The sequence below is a fragment of the Lycorma delicatula genome, chromosome 7 (genome assembly GCF_047948215.1).
Source record: "Lycorma delicatula isolate Av1 chromosome 7, ASM4794821v1, whole genome shotgun sequence".
Lineage (NCBI taxonomy): Eukaryota > Metazoa > Arthropoda > Insecta > Hemiptera > Fulgoridae > Lycorma > Lycorma delicatula.
Genome location: NC_134461.1, coordinates 135,334,819 through 135,355,499, shown reverse-complemented (window position 1 = coordinate 135,355,499; position 20,681 = coordinate 135,334,819). Strand labels below are relative to the sequence as shown.

General features: G+C 30.3%; 1 protein-coding gene and 1 long non-coding RNA gene across 7 annotated transcripts in view; one reads left to right on the top strand and one right to left on the bottom strand.

Annotated features, from left to right (window-relative positions):
* Window positions 1-31: 31 nt before the first annotated feature.
* On the top strand, window positions 32-19,974 carry LOC142328181 (stalled ribosome sensor GCN1-like). 5 transcript variants are annotated; one of them, XM_075371739.1, is made up of 5 exons: window positions 32-134; window positions 4,203-4,314; window positions 8,136-8,330; window positions 16,751-16,882; window positions 19,639-19,974. In XM_075371739.1, exons 1-3 carry the CDS (start codon window positions 121-123, stop codon window positions 8,259-8,261), a joined length of 252 nt encoding a protein of 83 aa, XP_075227854.1. In that variant the 5' UTR covers window positions 32-120; the 3' UTR covers window positions 8,262-8,330; window positions 16,751-16,882; window positions 19,639-19,974. The 5 variants fall into 5 exon arrangements, with proteins under 5 accessions (XP_075227854.1, XP_075227855.1, XP_075227858.1 ...); XM_075371740.1 differs by having other exon boundaries at window positions 70-222; XM_075371743.1 differs by lacking the exon at window positions 32-134 and adding an exon at window positions 268-439.
* LOC142328182 (uncharacterized) overlaps window positions 13,422-20,681 on the bottom strand; it is a 46,727-nt gene continuing 39,467 nt past the window's right edge. Inside the window, exons 4-5 of one of the 2 annotated variants that reach the window (XR_012757212.1) lie at window positions 16,506-16,562; window positions 13,422-14,613 (exon numbers count right to left, since the gene is read on the bottom strand). This is a non-coding gene — a long non-coding RNA (uncharacterized LOC142328182). The remainder of the gene's footprint in view (window positions 14,614-16,505; window positions 16,563-20,681) is intronic. The other variant, XR_012757213.1, reaches the window with a different exon arrangement.

Here is a 20,681-nt window from a genome sequence, read left to right as displayed (position 1 = left end):
CGATATAATTTATTTTGCTTATTTGAGAAACAGAGTGCAGCGTGCCGTTACATCATATGATTCTGGTGGTGGAGTGTTTTTGTGTACGTTCAAGTTGAGGTTACAAGTCCTATTTTGTAGATGAAGTATGAAAGGTATTTTGCGTTAGTTTGATATTCCTGTATTTAATTGGTATCATTCTTGTTCAGCATTCAGTCTCTACAAAGTATTTTATGTGATAAGGTATAGGGTTCTGTTAACGTTTGTATTTATCTCTAATTTGTTTTCAACATCATACAAGTGTTTTTACATTTTTTCATTATTTGTTTAGTCATGTCGGGTAAAGTATTGCTTGTTTTGTTATATTTTTATGGATTTTTTTAAGATGCTTAAAGGAAAGTAAAATTTGATATGTTAGTATCAATCAAGACAGACAGAGAGCCAGCCAGACGGTCATAAAGTTCCTTGATTATAAATGTAGCATTTTGTAGTTTTAGGTTATGTTTACTAACCTTTCCCTAGAATTAAAATTTGTTGTTTTTATTACCTTTGGCAGTCTCCAGTGTATGCATTGGTACATTGCACTATATGCTGTAACTTTATTTTTAGAACCACCTTGTAACAAACTAGTGTAGTACAATACAAACTTCTTTGAAAGTTGTGCAACATTTTCGGATAATAAGTAGTAAAATTTAATACTAGATCGTGGATACTGGTGTTCTTTGGTGGTTGGGTTTCAATTAACCACCAAAGAATTAACCACACATCTTAGGAATGGTCGAATTGAGACTGTACAAGACTGTAATCTTTTACATTTTGTGTTCATTTGCATTCATTTATAATATACTCTTAAGTAACACCAGAATGGTAATTCCCAGAGGCTAAATAGGAAAATAAGTAAAGAAGTAGTAAAATTTAAAACAGTGTATAATTTTATATATTATTATAGTGAATAAGTTAGTTAACATCAATAATTCACAACTTTACAAATACATTAAGTTATTCTGTTCTTTTGTATACTTTTACAATTGTTATAAAGAATGCTTTCAGTATCATTTACGTTAAATAAATATTGGATAGTTCATAAAGTAATGCAATGTTGGCAATTCCTCATGCCAATAGAGTTTGTTCACGTATCTGAGCCAATAAATGTGAGTGTGTTCTTGCTGGTTTTTACCTAATTAATTATATTGTATTGCCTATAATAAGTTCATAATTTATTCTTAATTTAGTAGTAAATACTTAAACTAACTTTTATTTTTATTTATTGTTTACTTGTATAGGCCCGCTGCAATACATCTTTGAGTATGATTTTATTGATTAATATCATTGCTATTTAATTTAAATAATTACTAAATTTACAAAAAAATTATCTATATCACTGAAACTATCACAATTGCTACTCTCAAAATTAATAATTAGTGTTCTGCAAGACAGAATCCCAGGTTGTGTTATTTTCAAATTGTCCTTTATGAGTTGCACGTACATGATGGGCAGTCCTTGTTTATTATATTTTGAATGGGTTTGTGTTGCAAAATTAAGTATTTTAATGTAAAAGTCCAATTTTTCAAGCTTTATCCTATTTATTATTTGCATATACTGCCTCGTTTTGATTTGCAGGAAATGAATTAGAGGCAGTTCTAGTGACGGAATAGCAGTATGTCCTGTTTTATTTTTCATCGAATCTGGAGTGTAAATGTGTTCTATACATTTAAATGGAAGTAGAGTTTTGGTGTCCTAGTAAAGGGAGTTACTTTTATATGGATTTGAATACTACATCGAGGATACCGGTGTTTTTTGGTGGTTGGGTTTCAATTAACCGTACATCTCAGGAATGATCAACCTGAGTTCGTACAAGACTACACTTCATTTACATTCATCCTCTGAAGTAATACCTTATGGTGGTTCCAGAGGCCAGATAAAAAAAAGAGTGTGGCTATGGTAATCAAGATACCTTCATTTTAAATTTGAACTGTCAGATTTTTTTTGTTTATTGAAGGAACTTTGTTAATGTTAACGAAATTATGAAGTGCAATATTCATTACAATCATATAGGTTGCCTTCTAAACAATAAGTATTGTAAAAACCTACTCTTCAATCTACTTTTAAGTAATGTTAAGATAATCTTTATGTTTGATTTCAGTCATTGTAAACTTCACTAGCATTCTGAGTTTTTGAGATTTCATTTGAAAAATAATAGAATCCAGTTTTACTGATTAACAATTTTTATACACCTTTATTTTTGGCCTCTTGCTGTGAGTATTTCACAGAGTGGTTATGATAACTTAGGATTCATCAAGTATCTGTAATTTATATTTTATAAATTTTTAAAAACATTTATGAGCTACAATAATTATTTTACATTTCCAGTAAACACTGCCTTCTCCTTCTTTTGATATTCAAAACCCTGCATATTTTATACTGTAACCACTCAGGACCCCTGAAGCGTCCATTATCCTCATGAAGGATTATTTTGAGAATATTAAATATTTTACAGATATTCATTAAAGAAAAAAGAATTAGTTATTTTATTTCATTATATCTATGCTACTACGGTGACAGAAATATAATGAAGTAAAAGGATTAATTTTTGTTTAATATCTTAATCTACCAAGGGGGGCTAGAGCCTTGATCTATAGCTTTAAACCTTCCCTAGGATAACACGAGTGTATCCTGAAAATTGAAAGAATTGGTTTTTGCATAATTCTGTTGCAAACAAACAGACAGATCTACAAACTTTTACACTTATATAAAACATTGAATTAGCAAGTTTTAATTATTTTCACTTCTTTTATGAAATAAAACTAATGAAGAACACTAATGTTAGATTTTTCATTCTGTCGGGTTTATTTTTAGTTTTTCTAGAGGTAGAAAAACCAATTTTCTTAGCCTCAAGGTTTGTAGGTAAGTCTTCCCAAAGCTATTAAAAAATGTATTAGCCTGTATGTCAAAATAATCACAAATCCCCATATCAAAATTACATGTTTTTTCTGTTATATCATTTATCATTTTTATTGAATACTTTATAAGTATTAGTAGTCGTTTTTTAAAAAAAAAATCATTAATCATTTACTCCTGTTATTGATAGTGTACTATTTAAAATGTAGTAGTGCGACACTTATAAAAGTTGTGCTTAGTATTATAGTGAATTTATTTTTTATTTACAGTATATTTGTAAATGTGAATAATGTTAAATTATGTTGTTTTAAAGTATACTTCATTATTGTTTCTGAACTAGTATTATTATTATTTGCTTTTAATTTAAAAATCATTGTCCGAATAAATATTATTTGGAATTAATTTGAACGATCAATAGCTTCAAAAAGATTTTATTTCATACATTGGCTTTCAGTACCTTAACACTCTTAGCGCCATGTGTATCAATCTGATACATTTTTAGCAATGTCAAAACGGCCACATGTATAATTTTGATGCACACGTAATGGTCTTCTTTGATAAATAAAAAATGTCTGGCCTGGGGTGAAGTTTTACTTATTTAGGCGTGGCGTTACACCGGGTTGGTCTAGTGGTGAACGCGTCTTCCCGAATCAGCTGATTTGGAAGTCGAGAGTTCCAGCGTTCATGTCTTAGTAAAGCCAGCAATTTTTACACGGTCTTGAATACTAGATCGTGGATACTGGTATTCTTTGGTGGCTGGGTTTCTCAGGTATGGTCGAACTGAGAATGTACAAGACTACACTTCATTCACACTCATACATATCATCCTCATTTATCCTCTGAAGTATTATCTAAACTGTAGTTACCAGAGGCTAAACAGTAAAAAAAAAGGCGTGGCGCTAAGAGTGTTAATTTTCAATTTTATTGGTTTGGTGGTAAGCCAAGGGGTACACACACATACAAATGCCATTTAGTAGTGTAGGATTTTTTTTTAAATTGTTAATTCCCTTCATTTTAGTTTATTTATAGATTGTTATTTTTAAATGTGTTTTGTACAATTTTCTGGCAGTGTTTATAATTATAAAATTTCTTTCTTACAGAATTAGATTTTATTATTAATTTCAACAGAATGTGATTAAAATTACCTCATCTTGTTATTCACCTGTTTTCCAAAATATGTTACTTTCATACATAATTTCAGTGTTGTAACAACATTTCCTCTAATTACATTTTGTAAATTAAAACATTTGATTAGAGGGGTAACTTTTTTTTATTTGTTCATTAAATTTAGCGATCTCTTGTTTATAAGTTATTCTCCTTTACAGTTTCGTGCCACTACTCTGTGATCTGTTATATAAAATATCTGGTGTCTCTGGTAAGATGAGTACTGAAACTGCCGATGAAGATGATAATTTTGGTACTGAGCAGTCGCACAAGGTATTTCTTATTTCATTCACATAATTTATCATTTTTTATTAAGACTACATGAAAATTGAAAATAAATTAATGTGAATATCGAACAAGTAATGCTGGATGATGGACAGGGTAAGTTAAGTCTACTTCCGATCATCCTAATCCCCAACCTGTTGGAAATAGTCCTTTCATGAACTGATAGGAAGCATGTTTTAACACTACAATAACAGGATAATTTTGACAGCCTTTTAACTTAAGGTTTTCCTAGTTTCATTATAGATGTTTCAAAAAGATGCGCCCCTTTGTTTGATGAGCGAATTTATTATAAAAATATTAATGTTAATAAAATATTTATGCAGCAGTATTCAAATTACCTTTAATAACCTTACAATAAATGTTCTAAATGATTTCCTGTAATGCCAATGCAGGTTTGTGCACGTTTCATAACATTAGCAGCCGCTTTTTATAATGTTTGAAATCTCACTTTCAATGTTAGCCTTCAATTTGTCATGTGTATTAGGTTTGTTTTTAAAAATACACTTTTTAAGTACCTCTCAAAGAAAAAACTCTGCCGATGTAAGATCTGGGAATGATTGAGGCCATAATCCTTTTGATATCAAATGGTATCTAAAAAATTCCCATAACATATCCAGCATTTCATTAAAAGTATGACGATGTTGCATTATCCTGCTGGAACCAACATTCTTGTTCGTGTAAATCTAACATGGTGATAAGACTGTTTTATTAAGTTGTGATAAACCACACCATTTACAGAATTATCAAAAATAAAGGTCCTGTTACACGACCCTGGAGATTGCACATCAAATACCGATGTGCATGTAGTGGTCGTTTGTGAAATGCCAGAGGATTTTCAGCCCTCCATATTTGACAGTTTGGCTGTTAATGTAACCATCCAAGTGAAACCATATCTCGTCGCTGACAAACACGATCCAAAATTTCAATATTGTTGTCATCAATAAGCAAACAAAACCAACAACAATACTGTGAACGTTTTCTGCAGACTACTTCTTTCAGTTCTTGAACAACACCGGTGTGATAAGCATGCAATTATAATTTGTTAGTAGCCCTGAAAGCTGTGGTTAGTGAAAACTCAGCCTGTGAAGATAACTTTCTGAGCAATTTTTCCAGGTGAGCGAGTCAAATGTTCTTCTGCACCCTCCAGAATTTCAACCGTTAACAGTGATGTTCAACCTGTGCTTTTCTAATTATGCATAATCGTAGCCTCGTGAAATCTATTAATCAAACCCAATATTGTTGATTTTTTAGGAACAGAAGAATTGAAAAGTTTTTATCCGAACCTCGTCTCAATAATACACATTCGTCCTTGGAAAACAACATAGTTAACAATAGAATGAATTTATAGTAGTATTGCACTTGTGTATAAGAAGAACATTTCAACTGTTACAAGCTGCTAACTTTGAGTACAGTGTTGCCAACTGTTATGTACAGAGAGATAAAATTTACTTATGTGTGAATTCTACCTTCTTAAGGTTGAATTCTTTTTGAAACACTCATTCATTGTATGACGTGAATTCTTATTTTTAATTATTTGACAGGGATTTCAGGAAGATAAAAATATTTCAGAAAACCGACTGGACTGATCTAGCGGTTAACTTATCATTGCAAATCACTTATTTTGAAGTCAAAAGTTCTAAGGATCACATCCTAATAAAGGTAGTAACGAAGAAAGGTAGCAACTTTTATACAGATTTTAATACTAGATCGTGGATACTGGAGTTCTTTGGCGGTTGGATTTCAATTAACCACAGTTGTACACAATGGTTGACTTGAAACTGTAAAAGACTATACTTCATTCACATTCATACATATCATCCTCATACACCCCCTGAAGTAATACCTTACAGTGGTTCTGGAGGTTAAACAGAAAAAGAGAGATATTTCAAGAATATTAAAAAGTTATTAATTAATATTTTATTTATTTCCGAGTTATTAATTTATCATAAAAACGTGTGTAATAATGCTAAACATACAAGGTCTGTAAATAAAGTAATGAGACTAGTTTTTTTTTTGGCAGCCAAAGTGGCTACACTACAGTTACTAATAAACCTATGGTTATATGAACAGCTGATTTATATTAAGTATTAATATTTATAGTCTGTTGTTGCCACGTGTGACGTAAACAAACTTTTCATGAAACGAGTTTTTGTTATGCGTTACAGAAATGAGTGATACTAATTATGTGTTAAACTCTGTGAGAATGCTACTAAAACTTTTTAAAAATTGAAAACGGCATATGGAGATGACACTTTGTCACGAGACCAAGTTTTTAGGTGGTTTTAAAGCATTTTCAGATGGCCGGGAATCAGTTGCAGACGATCCACGCTCTGGAAGACCGTTAACATAAAAAAGTGATGACAATATTGAACAAATCAGAGACTTTTGGAGTTTTTGACTACAGGACAGACTGTAAATCAATAAGTTTACCGAGAAATTCTTGAAAGAGTGCAGAAAAGAGTTGCCCATGTGAGACCAGCCATCAAAGACAACTAGATGCTGCATCATGACAATGCACCTTGTCACACTGCTATCTCAATTAATGGGTTTTTGGCAAAGAAAAACATTCCAATAGTTGCTCAATCACCTTATTCACCTGACTTGAGTCCCTGCGACTTTTTCCTGTTCGACTTTAAAAAAACACCTCAAAGGATACAATTTTGGAACAGTAGAAAACATTTTTAAAAAATTTAACCGGCCATCTGAAGGACATTCCGGTTTCTGAGTTCCTGTAGTGCTACAGAAGAGTGGGAAAACCGTTGGAAGCATTGCATGGCTTCCTAAGGGGACTATTTCGAAGATGATAAAGTCCATGTATAATTGGACTGTAAATAAAACGTTTTCCTGAACCGGTCTCGTTACTTTATTTACAGACCTCGTATGTAGTTTTTGCTCAGTTTAGAGTCGCACAGAAATTTTACCCGATGAACAAGCTAATATAGCTGATAAGGCATGTAGTATTCAATAGGCATGTACCGTAGTATATATGCCTACTGTACAAAATACCTATTTTTAAGTCGTGTAGACTTAAACATTCTTTACATAAAAATTTTCATTATCGTGTTCTCTATCTTACTGCTTGCTCTTGTAATTCGATGTCAAGCAGATTAATGGCAAAGATTTACGCTCAGTTTTGAAATTATCTGAATAATGAAAACTCTGGAAGCCGATTTAAAATAACAAGATTTTCATCTTTTGTTAATGCTAGTTTAAGTTACAATCTATTGCAATGAAAAATTTTGTAAACCCACCTCGTGTATTCTATTGCTATTAAGGCATTCATGTAGAGTTTGGCTGCCAACATCCATGAAAGGTTGGAAGAACTATATTTATATGAATAAAAGAATCACTTCTAATATTGTTAAAAATTGCTGAAAATTTTAAGATTTGTGGTACTGTTATGTAATGAAATTCATTAGGTTAGGAATATAATCAACATTAATAATAAATAACAAAGGCTGTGCAGCATAATGAGCTGTGATAATACAATTTCTATATATTGCCAGTGCTCAAATAAATAGCTTCAGACATTGAAAGGAATTATTATATTCATGTCAGTTCTTTCCACATTTTAATTATTTCATATTCTTTCAAATGTGTGTGTGTGTGTGAAGTTAATAGTTTGATATAAACGAATTTTTCTAGGATTTTGAAAAATTAAGTAACACGAAGTAAGCTGAATAAACGTTTTTGCACTCATTGTTGTTTAGGAGTTTCGTAGAAATTAAGGTTGTTTTTAGGATTCTATTTTTCTTGTTATCGAATCTTTTTTTTTTTTAATTATTTAAAAAGCGAATGTTATTTTACAGGTTATAATAACCGCATTGGGAGCTGACAGACGTAACAGAGTCAGATCAGATGTTTCATTGATGTTACGTCAAGCTGCTTTACATGTATGGAAAGTTGTAGTCACAAATACACCTCGTACACTTTGAGAAATTTTACTTACTCTGTTTGGGCTTTTGCTTGGTTGTCTTGCATCAACTAGCTACGATAAACATCAGGTAAGGAAGAATTTTATTAATTGTAAATCTATTTTATTCTCACGATTAACAAGCACCCGTGTTTATTAAAGAAAGCGAGAAGGGAAATGGTTTTTTGATCTCTTTTTCATTAAGCTGAATGTATTGTTAAGTATCTGCATACTAAGCCGCTGAAATGCGGGTGATATTTTGCCCTATAAGCAACAATCTTCAGTCTGTTAACAGGAACTGGCTATGTAGTGAATATCACATCACGCTTAGATAAAGCAACTCTTAGATGTGTCGCAGCCAAAAGAAAGGTAAGACAAGATAATGTGAAGCTACAGATTGATTTACCTTCTTTGTTATGAAGTAATGTTATGATACCAGTATATTTTTGACATTGTTGCTGAAATAAATAAATTCAAATTGAATGGAAGTCCTCCTTCCCTTTTTTTAGTTAAAATACTCATTGCCTTAACTGATTATATATATATATATATACACGAGAATATCAGCCAACATCTTCAGTTGGTATTGAATTCTGTAACTAAATTAAAATATAATTCTTAAATAATATATCGTTTGTTTAAAATAATTTTCTCTTTTAAAATTTTAAATTGTATTATGAATGTATATGTAAATTTTGCTGTCCAGCACTAAAATGTTTTAATCTTTAAAACTGCAGTACTGAACAGCAAAATTTAGATAGATTTTTATAATACAATTCAAAATTTCAAAACTGAAAACAATTTAAACTGACAATTTTATTAAAAGAATTATATTTTAACATAGTTATAGAATTCAACATCAACTGAAGATGTGCGATACAGAAAAAATCTATTATTGTAAATTAATATGGTAAGTTTAGCATATTATTACTGTTTGGGTGGGTTATATCATATAATATTAACTATTATATTAATCCGATCAACCCAAGAACAGAATTTAAATTAAATAAAATAGGATGACACCTACCATATTCCATAATCCAAGCAAGAGCGCTTTCATGAGTACCTTGCATCATCAGTTGCTCTATATAATTTTTCAAATTGTTGGTTCCAAATTAAAATTAAAAACCGTACACTATACATGAGATTTAAAATTGTTAAAAGTTCCCTTTCAATTAAATCAAAACAGAAATTAAATTTTTTTAAATCTTAAATTAAAATTAAAATTGCATATATATAAAATATGAGTCATTAATAAAATTAACTTAAATCTATAATAAAAACAAAATAGAAATCAAAGCAGACTAGCTAGCCAAAGTTATGTGACTGATAAATATTTTTTTTTTGTCTTCAGTCATTAGACTGCTTTGATGCAGCTCTCCAAGATTCCCTATCTAGTGCTAGTCATTTCATTTCAGTATACCCCCTACTTCCTACATCCCTAAAAATTTGTTTTACATATTCCAAACGTTGCCTGCCTGCACAATGTTTTCCTTCTACCTGTCCCTCTAATATTGAAGCTACTATTCCAGGATGCCTTAATGTGTGGCCTATAAGTATGTCTCATCTTTTAACAATATTTTTTCAAATGCTTCTTTCTTCATCGATTTGCCGTAACACCTCTTCATTTGTCAATTTATCCACCCATCTGATTCTTAACATTCTCCTATAGCACTGCATTTCAAAACCTAATCTTTTCTTCTCAGAGACTCCAATCGTCCAAGTTTCACTTCCATATAAAGTGACGCCTACATACATATCCAAACATATACTTTCAAAAATCTTTTCCTGACGTTTAAATTAATTTTTTATGTAAACAAATTATATTTCTGACCAAAGGCTCGTTTCACATGTGTTTTTTGTTTATTTTTTTAGGACTTCATTCATGCCGTTCATTGTTCCTTCTAAATTCTTTTTACCCTCATCTAGAATTACTATAGCATCAGCAAATCGTAGCATCTTTATCTTTTCTCCCTGTACTGTTACTCCCGATCTAAATTGTTCTTTAACATCTGTTTACGCTAATGCGTAAAGTAGCTTATATATAATTTAACTTAACTAAAGTTAAATTATAACTTTAGAATTTATGGTTACGGTTGACCATAAATTCTAATGGTTTAGAATTTATGTTAACTGTTTTTAATACTATCATTACAATGCATTAGATCTAATCCAACATTACTACTAATAGAAATACACATATATAGTATCATAAACTGGCTTACCTGAAATGTAATTTAGCCATAAATTTGTTGTACTAATTATTGGTTTCTGTTATGAAATTTTTTTTTAACCAAAAATTGACTTATTCCTATTTACCTTACCCATTTGTTTATTTTGACAGCAATATTTGCAAACGGTCATAATGTATCAGTCATATTGGGGCACAGAATACTTTACTACCACAGAAATGAGAAAGTTTCTAAAAAACAAATTATTTAATGTTTTAGTGGCATGCACATTGTTTCATTAGTACTGAAATTAATACAGTATATTGCAAAACTCCTCCGTATTCTAAGAAGTTATAAAACATGCTTTATCATCATAAAATCATTCTACTTTCTGCTTGATAAAGATGCAGAATCCGCATGAAAAAAATTCTTAATCTTACCAGTGGATGGTGAGGTTGACTGCCCTGATGATCTCTTGTGCTTCTTAACATTCTTCAGAACTCTTGCCGATCGCTTCCTTGCTCCCTCTTCTGATTCTTCACTTGCATATATTCTCCATGTACCTTCAATATTTCTGTATAATGCAGTTGTCTATCTTCTAAAGAAGTTGTTCCCTCTAAATTTACAGTTTTGTTTGATTCCTGCTGCATAACTTATATCTTAATTACCTTCTTTCTTATCATATTTACTTCCTTATTGCACTCTTCTGTAACAAAAATCCTGGTTCCCTCCAATTTATTTGTGTTCCAGAGAATTTTCAATTTTTTGTATACTCGTGAAAATAACATTACAATTTGCCTTATAAAAATAATCACCCTATATTTTTTATATAATTTAAATTATCCACAGACACTTGAACTGAAGCGGGTGGTTGAATAGATGTAAGGTATACTATATCCACTAAAAGTCTAAGAAAGAAAACAATTGATTCCATGTGTAATTTTCATCATTTCATAATGCTCTTGTTTAGTTTCCACTGTGATTTGAGAAATATTGAAAAAACTTCTGTCAAATCGTATTATAATATTATGATAACTATTTCAATTGATTTTCACTGTGTTATTATTTTTATGACATATTATAGGTTTCTGTGGTGAATTCATGTCGGGAATATCATATGTTTTCAGGAGCATAAGGCTTTATTGTGAATGCTTGAATCACTTTGGTTTGCACGATGTAGAAATAATATGTGAATTGATAAAAACCCCCTACTTTTTATACCAGGATGAGCATAGGCTCTTAGGTATTTAACTTTCTTCTTTATTAAAATGAAATTTACATGCAACTCTTTCCCGAAGTAGTTTAAATTATAAACTGTGCCTCCATAGGTTCCTGCATATGTGATTTGAGTTGCAGTTTTTCATGTGATTTCATGCATCTATTCAAATACAAGGGTTTTTGAATGCTAAGTTAACCGTAATATTTGGGTAAATGGAGCAAGATTTTATTTAAATAAAGTTTTGAGAAAAATCCATTCAAAATATTTTTCATGAATCGTTTTTGATAAAAATTTATCTATTTTGCGTTGATGGCTTGCAAATTTTTGAAGCAAATTTTAAAATATACGTACACCGTACATAATCGATTCAAATATCTATAATGCAGCATTACAGCATTTTAAATTGTTTCTTGAAGGAAATGTTGGAATGCCTAATTAATTTCAATGAATTTCAGAGGGATAAATAAAGGCTGGATGCTTTTTTTGGCAGTTAATTTTTAAAAAAGAGTATAGTGATATTTGGAATATGGTACAACTTATCTTAATGTTATCTTATGGACAAGCAACTGTAGAATGAAACTATTCAGATTTAAAACGATTATTGTGGCAAATCTGAAGGAAGAAAGTTTAATTCCATCGAGTATCATTTATGATGTATTCAGAGAAAGAAATTGTGATTATGTTAAGTAAAGCACCTTAGGCTAACGTTCAACAATCAATAATTAGCTAACAGAATTGTTTACATGACCAGAAGAAATAAAAAACTGATTATGAAAAGACAGAAAAAACAGATTCAAGAAAAAAATAAAACTTCTAAAAAAGAAAAATCTGCAATGGAAAAATCATTAGGAATTTTGAACCATGAAGCTGATGCAATCATGGCATTAGGAGCTGAAAAGAGAGTTAAAATCAAAAGAAAGAAAGAGATAACAAAATCAAATGGTTATAGGAAAAAGTCTGCTGAAACAGCTGATGAAATGGAAAAGTTAAGTGAAAAATTTATCAAACTTTCTAAAAACATTTGAGAACAATCTGTATAAGCAATACAAACATTAGTGTGTGGTTATTTTTTAACCACCTTTTCAAAGTATGGTATTACTTTCAGTTACATGGTGGTAGTGAGAGCTGAAAATGAATTTTCTTTACGTTTTGAAGCATGAGGAATACGAAAATATCATTAATTTAAATTGGGGTTTCATATATATGTATAGTCCTAATTTTGTGGTTTAAACATTTTGAAAGCTATTTGATCAGTTTCATTGAAATTTAGATTTGATGTAGTGTATCTGAAAAATTTTACATATGAAAATTCGATGAAGAATTCAAGTTGTTCTTGAGTTATGCTCAATTTGTGGTCAAAAAAGATTGAGATTATGTCGACTGTGTAGCGGTGTGTTTCTAATTTATGCTTATACAGTTAGTCACATTGGTGAGTGAGTGAAACTTGATGCTTGTATGTATGGTCTATTAGTTTATTAAACTTATGTAATGCGTTGCACTCTAAAAATCAGTACTTTCAGACAACAAAATAGTGCGGCTGTCAGAAACAAAAAGTCAGTCTTCTTGCATAGAACCGTGCCAGTCTTTTTATTTATGACTGCTGTTAAAAAAAACCAAAGAGCTTTCATGGAATATTTGATGAAGCCGAAGCATTTTTTAAAACTTTTTTTTAGATTAAAATCAGTTTCATTAAAGATGTCCATCGTGTGATTAAAATGTATAAAAATATTGCTCAATTTTTTTACACAAGAATTTAAACAAAAGTATTTAGTAAGATAATAGAAGCCTATCATTAAGATTTGATAATCCTTTTATAAATGAGCAGAACTGTGTTGTTTAATTTTATCATTTCACTTTTCAAAAATTCTTTTTCCTGTAGATAATCACCTTTTTACTTGATGCATACATCTTTCATTCAAAGTCACATAACTTCTTTAGTAATTATGTCGCTGTCTACTCACTAATCTTTCTTTCCAGCACAATATATAGAGCCTACTTTTTTGTCAATTCTGGTGTCCAAACTTTCATTTTTCCATATTTATCTTTATTCTCAGCTCTTTCCCCACTTTTACAGTAACTAGAGTTTATGATGAGAGTTAGTTAATTATCAGCTAGTTAATTAGCATTTTAAGATAAGAATTATAATTACTATCTCTTCATTATAAAATGCAGTTCATTCCCTGCTAACAGTGAACATTTGTTATCTGCATATTTAATTTCCTTCAGTCTTTCTCCTTCTTTTCTTGTTTTTTTTTTTTTTTTTAGATGACACATCCTTATTTCACTCTCTCCTAGTTCTTTTGTTTCATTAATTTCTAATCCAGATACCACTTACTATCGTGTGGACATTACCCATAATATTTTGAACATTTTCAAAAAAGCATTTGACAAATGAACCCAGATCAACCTATCCAATGTTTTCTTCCGGTGAATACAACTGACATTTATGGTATCGGTTAAGAAATTAAGAGTAGCGAAGAAGAGGAAGGGGATGAAGGAATGATTGGATTTGGAGTGTTACAGACATTAAGAAAAAGAGGATGCTGAGGATTTAGAAGAATGAAGAATATTCATTTGTAAAGCATTTAATGAGTGACAAAGAAGTAAAATAATCACATGTAACCTTGCTGATAAACAAACACTAAGAACAAAATGTTTTAACCCCGTAATATAGGCCTATGTTTACTTTATTTGTAAAAAAAACTTTTAATTTTTGTTTGGTTTTTATTTTTTTTTAGTTCTTCATATAATTCTTTGTATGACACTAATGCTGTTTCAAGATGTCTTTTAAAACTCATTGACTGCTCTAGAAAAGGGTCAGTTTCAGAAAATTTTTTGTTATTAGCTGCCTGGCTAGACAAAAAATTTTGTTTACAGATTTTAAGTTTAATCATTTTTGTCTTCATCTACCAGAGTAGGTAAAGGCTGTGTTATCAGCTCTTCGGAGAGCTCTTCCTTGTCACAGTGTGTCAGCTCCTGAACATCTGAAACATCGATTTCATTAAACCTTCACCTTAAATTTTATATGCTATTTGTACAATATCGTTCATAGTTTTATCAGCAGTTTTGTTTTTCAGTTTTCCCTTTTTTTTAACAATGTTGGGCCACAGATTCTGCTATCATGCATTGATCGAGGACGGTTTAATTTCACAAACTGATTTGTTAATGTTTAAAATGGTGTAATTTTTCCACCACTGACTCAGTCAGTGAATTACCCATCTCTTTTCACTTATCAGTCCACTGAAGCACCCCTGCAGATAATGGGCTTTGAAAGCAGCTACAATTCGTTGATCCGTAAGGTGAATAAGAGCTGATGTATTTGGTGGCAGAAATAACACTTCTACATTAAGATTCAAAAATTTTACTTCTTTTGGATGTTTTGGAACATTATCAATTAAAAGAAGAACTTTAAATGGTAATGGCTTTGTTTTCATATAAATTTCAACATATTTCCCAAAAAATGAAACCCAATAAAAAGATATATAATGTTACCCTGTAAGAGATAAAGTTTGATTTTCATAAAACTGGTAAATGATTTTTACCTTTACCTCTTTTACCTTTCCCTAAAAGGATTTAATGATTTGTAAAAGAGTTGGTTTCAACATGAAGTCGCTACTAACATTGCAGCAAAACAGGTTCATGAAGGCATCCTCTTCCGATATAAGCCTGTTTCATCTCTGTTAAAAACTTCATCCGCTAAATAGTCTTTTGTTGATATGAGGTTATGCAGTTGTTCTGGAAGTGAATACGCTGCTTTGTGGTCAGCTAATGCTGTTTCTTCAGTTTTGCTAACATAGTGCTGAGGAAACTATTTCTTAAAGTTTACAAACTAGCCTTTACTAGCAGAAAACATACTTGCACTAGTCCTACTTTCATTCTCAGATTTAACAAAGTTGTACAAAAGTTTTGCTTTTTCTCAAATAAGAAGTGAACTGAGAGATTCTGTTTTTTATGTTTGAATCTTTGATCCATAAATTCAAAGCTTTTTTGGTTTTTTCACTGTTTGTGTCATGACATACAAAAACAATCGTAGCCAATTGAGAAAAACTTACCGTTAAACTTGTCCTTACTTTTTCTTTATGTAGTGAACAATTGATTCATTAATGTTACATAGTTTTGCTACTGAAGCTATGCTTTCACTAGTTTTTAGTTTATCAAGAAAGTCAACCTCCCTAATTAGAGGCTTAATATCTGTCTTCTTTTCATTGATAAAATGAAAAGAAAAGACCAGACTTAGTAAAAAAAAAAAAAACACACACAAACTGAATGTATCTCTGAATGTATGCTCAATACACAACTGCAACTTGCCGGTTGGTTCTAATAATATACATACTGAGCTTGAGAAAATGACAAAATTACATAAGTAGCCGCATACCAACTGCTGCGATTTGCAAATGTCAGCATTGACACCAAGTTTGTTGATAGCGACAAAGCAGTTGCTGGCAATGCTTGTATTTTCTTTATCATCATAATTAGGTTCAGTTAAAATAAACATTTTCACAAAAATATGCATATCATGTAGGCTTTGTGTAAATTTATTATCTTGTACTATTATTAAATAAATATTATGTTTATTATTTAATATATTATCCTGTAATGCTGATAACCTCTTCCCAAATACGGGTGAGAATATTGTTTTCAAATGGTAAAAGATAGTACAGTAATAACAAAGCATTTGTTAACTGCTGTACTAAATGTTAATTTATTAATTTATTTGCAGTTATACTAGTAAAATTCACGCAAAAAAATTGGATGAGGCAACTGCCAATAAGTAAAACTGCAAACAGTGAGGGATTATTTTACAGCAAATTTATTTAAACAATTAAAATATGTGTTGAAAATGTTATATTACTTAGTTTTAAAAAAATTGTGTTACCTGTTTAAAAATTATTTTGACTGAAGAAAATTGTATTGTACTTCATCATGTTCCTTCCTGTGACATTATTAAGATATCTTTTGTTTAACATCTCTTTTGAAGATATAAAGTAGTTTTTTGTCAGTAAAAAGAAGCAAGCAAGACTTTCTTAGTACAAAAATATAATATTGATTTTATTATTAATTGTAAGTAAATTTTAAAATTATCTAGTTTAATAATAACTACTTTAAATATATTTTGTTTAGCTGCAAGAGATGAAGAGATTACTTTGAAGTCGTGATCAGCGTGCTGCTGAATTGCAAGTAGAAACTAAACAGCTTAAAGAACAAGCTGCTTAACAAAATGCAATTATTGCTTTATTACGCAAGAGAATAAAGGTGGGCTTACAGTGTAGATTATTTTTAATTCATATAGAGATTGGTTAGATAGAGTATTAGTTAAGGAATATTGATGGCTGAACAGAGTGGAGTTCTTTTATCTGTTTGGTAATTAATTGGTTGGGGTGTATAAGCTGGCCAGTTTTATTTCCACAGTTTCATAGCTGTTATTAATGAATGATAATGTAAAAAATATAGTTTTTTATGTTTTATCATTTGGATTATTTTTTTAGTTTATTGTTTGTAAAAATGGATGTGCTCAGTCACCAAAAATAAAAGGCATAATGTTTGAGGGTGTATTGGAAAAATCAGGATAATCGATAACATTGGATAATCTTAAATTATTATTGTTAATTTTATGTTTCTAGTTGGAAAATATTTACTCTAAAACCGTAGGAAAATTGGACACAATATTTGCATCACAGCTGATATTAGATTGGAAACTTTGTTAATTGGATTTTTATTTTCTGTTATATTATGAATGTAAGGAGGTAAAAATGTATACCCTCAAAGAGAAAGTGTTATGTAAGATTCATTCACACTTTTGAAAGAAATATAGTTATTAGTAAATTCAGAAAGAGCAAAGTTTGTTAAAATAAACAGTGGTACTGCTTTATAGAAAGTAATCGATATAAAAATCAATTTGTGCCTCTTGTAAGGTTAATGTAAATATATTTATCTTATAATAGGAAAAAGTTCTGATCGAGTCCTATCTTGAACAGTTAAAAGAGTTATTTACTTACACTCACATAAATCAGGATTATATTTTAGGTGTTGATTTTACTATCTGTGAGAATCATAGAATCATTTACAGGAGGAATTGTCAAAATTAAAATAAAAAAATTATTCACTGAAGTGAATAATTTTTTATTCATTTACAATCATTCCGGGTGTGTTAAGTGTTGTCATAAATATTTTGAAGAACTGCTATTTGTATCTATTTGAAAAAGTTTGTGCCTCATGGCTTATGAAATGAAGGTGAAAGAACAATACAAATTCGATGAAAAAAACCATACGCTTCTACAACTTGCTAAATATGTCAAGTGGTCAAAATTCATGGTTTATTAAAAAATTGGAAGCAGCCTGTTTTTTATGATTATGACTGCAAACTTACAAAACCCACATAATTTTTAACATAATAACTCAGAGACTATTGGATTCAACTTTGTGGTCTTGACTTCTGACTCAGGAGGTGGGAATGTAAATTAGCGTTTTATTTATATATTTTTTAACATTTCAGTTATGCTGCTGAACTCTTGAAAGAAATTGTGATTAGTGACAATGAAAACTTAATCGCAGCAGATAATGGAAAGATATTACTTAGAAAATAGCAGACGTAATATAGGCCTAATCGTAACTTGAACATGAGGTGGCGTTTTATTTGTTCTCCCATGGATATTTTTGATAATAGTCATTCATCATCATTTTTGTAAATAGTCAACTTCATATAATATAAATAATCCTACGCTACTAAACATCATTTGTATGTGTGCATCCCCCTTAGCTTAGCACTAGAATGTACTGATTACTAGTGGAAAATCCTGGTGTATACTAGTTATACATCGGTGTATACTTGTAATATTAAATATTGATATACCATATATATATATATCAAATATAAACAGGATGTTATTATTTTTAAATTTGTTTATTGAAAAATAAAAGGAAAATTAATTTATTTTTCTACATTGTTTCCTGATTAAGAAATACATTTTTCCCAGCAAGAAGGAAGGTTTTTTATCACAGCATTGTAGAATGAAGCTGGTTGCGTCAGGAGCCAATTCTGCACGGATCCCTCCTTGCCCTCACCGTCTTCAAATTGTTGCCCTCTTAGAGCTTCTTTAAGTGGCCCAAACAAATGAAAATCACAGGGTGGTAGGATTAGGCTGTAGAGAGAATAATCAAGTTGAATCCAGTACATTTCTTCTAGTTTTGAGACTGTTAGAGCTGCAGTATGGGGGCCTGGCGTTGTCATGGAGGAGGTTGGCCTCTTGAATCGGTTGGTCTCGTCTGCAGCTCTCACTCGTTCAAAAGCTCGCAGTAGTAAGCAGCATTGATTGTGCGTTGCTCAAGCAAAAAATCAATGAGCAAATTGTCTTGCTGGTTGAAAAAAACACTTTTAAAGTTCAGCTGTTTTGCTTCGTAATATCAGAGAAGATGTTAAAAAAGAATCTAGTGGATTTAAGATAATTGGAAATATAAATTCAAGGGAAAAGATAAATTCAAGTAGACACAAGACTTTTTATAAAGTTTGTAAGTAAACTTTTGAGAAAATTAGGAGCCTTAGAGAAGTAATTAGTTAAAAATTTACTAGTTTAGTTTTTAAAATAAATTAAGGCCTCTCCAACTTTGTTACTGTTGAGATCAAATTGGTGGAAAATTTGATGTAAAAAATAAAAATATTAATTTAAAATAATTATCAAAATGTAGCTTGGGTGAATTAGGATTTTTTTTATACTTTAATCAAACTGATATTATTCTCAATAGTTCACTAACTTGACATTATATTACTAGCTTCTCATTTAATAAAAAAGATAAATTCCACATTACATTATGATTTTTTTATAGTTAAAAAACATATTCTGCATACAAGTTACATTTTGATTACTTAGATTAAGTACTTGTGTACTCGTTTTCAGCAACATTAGAAGTAACATAACTTTAATTTCACTTATTTTTATAGCGCTGTAACCAAAAGCATATTTTTATGCGATGTAATTAATTTAACTTAACTCGTTTCTTATTTTGCATTTCAGAAAATCTGAGAATGTTTAACGCTAATAAAATTTGATCTGGTGAATGTACTCTGTCATAACATCACAAAACAAGAGAGCAATGAGTAGGCATGTTGTAGTAAAACCCGGGTTGCCAGTCTGCAAGTTATCTCCAAGAATCAATGGACAAAAAAATCATGCCGGTGTAGTTAAGTTCAAGATCATATCCGTGCAAGTCTCCTCCTCTGTATTTAATAGAAGTTCAAGAGTTAAAGATATTTTTTGTTTGTATCAGATCTTCACTTCATCTGGTATTCTACGAGGTTTATTTATATTGTGGATAGTGTTAAAGAAATAATAAATTTCACTTTTAGCAAAAGCAAATAGATTTTTCTTTTTTTCCATGTTTTTAATTTTGTTTTTCTTAAATGACATTTTGCTTCCTTTAGTTGTTCTATTTTACATTTAATTTACTTTTCTTGTTAAGATGTAGTTAAAAATGCAGTACCTATGCAAAAATTTATTATTTTATAATAAATTGATAACCGTGCAATTTTTGTTAAATAAACACATTAATTGTCGCAAAGCCACAGACAGAGTTTCTGTTTTACAGTGATTCTTGAGTACCTGAGATAATGATAACTATTGAGGCTTGCATTCTGTATGTTTGAAAAAAATGATTAAAACTTGATTAGGTTTGAGATCAAGGAAAGATATGAATCAAAACATAAACAAATAACCATAAAATAAATAATGGCTACATTAAAAGTATTAAACCATAGTGTATCAAAAACTGGACAAAAGATTATGAGACCTTGACAATAGAGACAAACATTCATAGAACAGTGATTGTGCTTTAAGAATGACCGTAACAATTACACTGGTAAACATGATTTTTGACTCATGATTATCAATATGTGTACTTAATGCAGTTTTTTACGCAGTTTTCAAATATTATTTGGAATTTCTCCATCACCCACAGTTTTTTATTTTTATTTTTTTAAATATTTTAAAACGTGTTTTTCGTCAATTTGTCCATTGTCAAGTAAAAGCTCATAGAGCATTGTAAATATGACGGATCCAAT

Bases quoted from the DNA above. Each gene is read 5' to 3' on its own strand.
- LOC142328181 (XM_075371739.1), top strand. The intron at 4,315-8,135 runs GTATTTCTTATT...GTTATTTTACAG, and splicing joins GTACTGAGCAGTCGCACAAG to GTTATAATAACCGCATTGGG.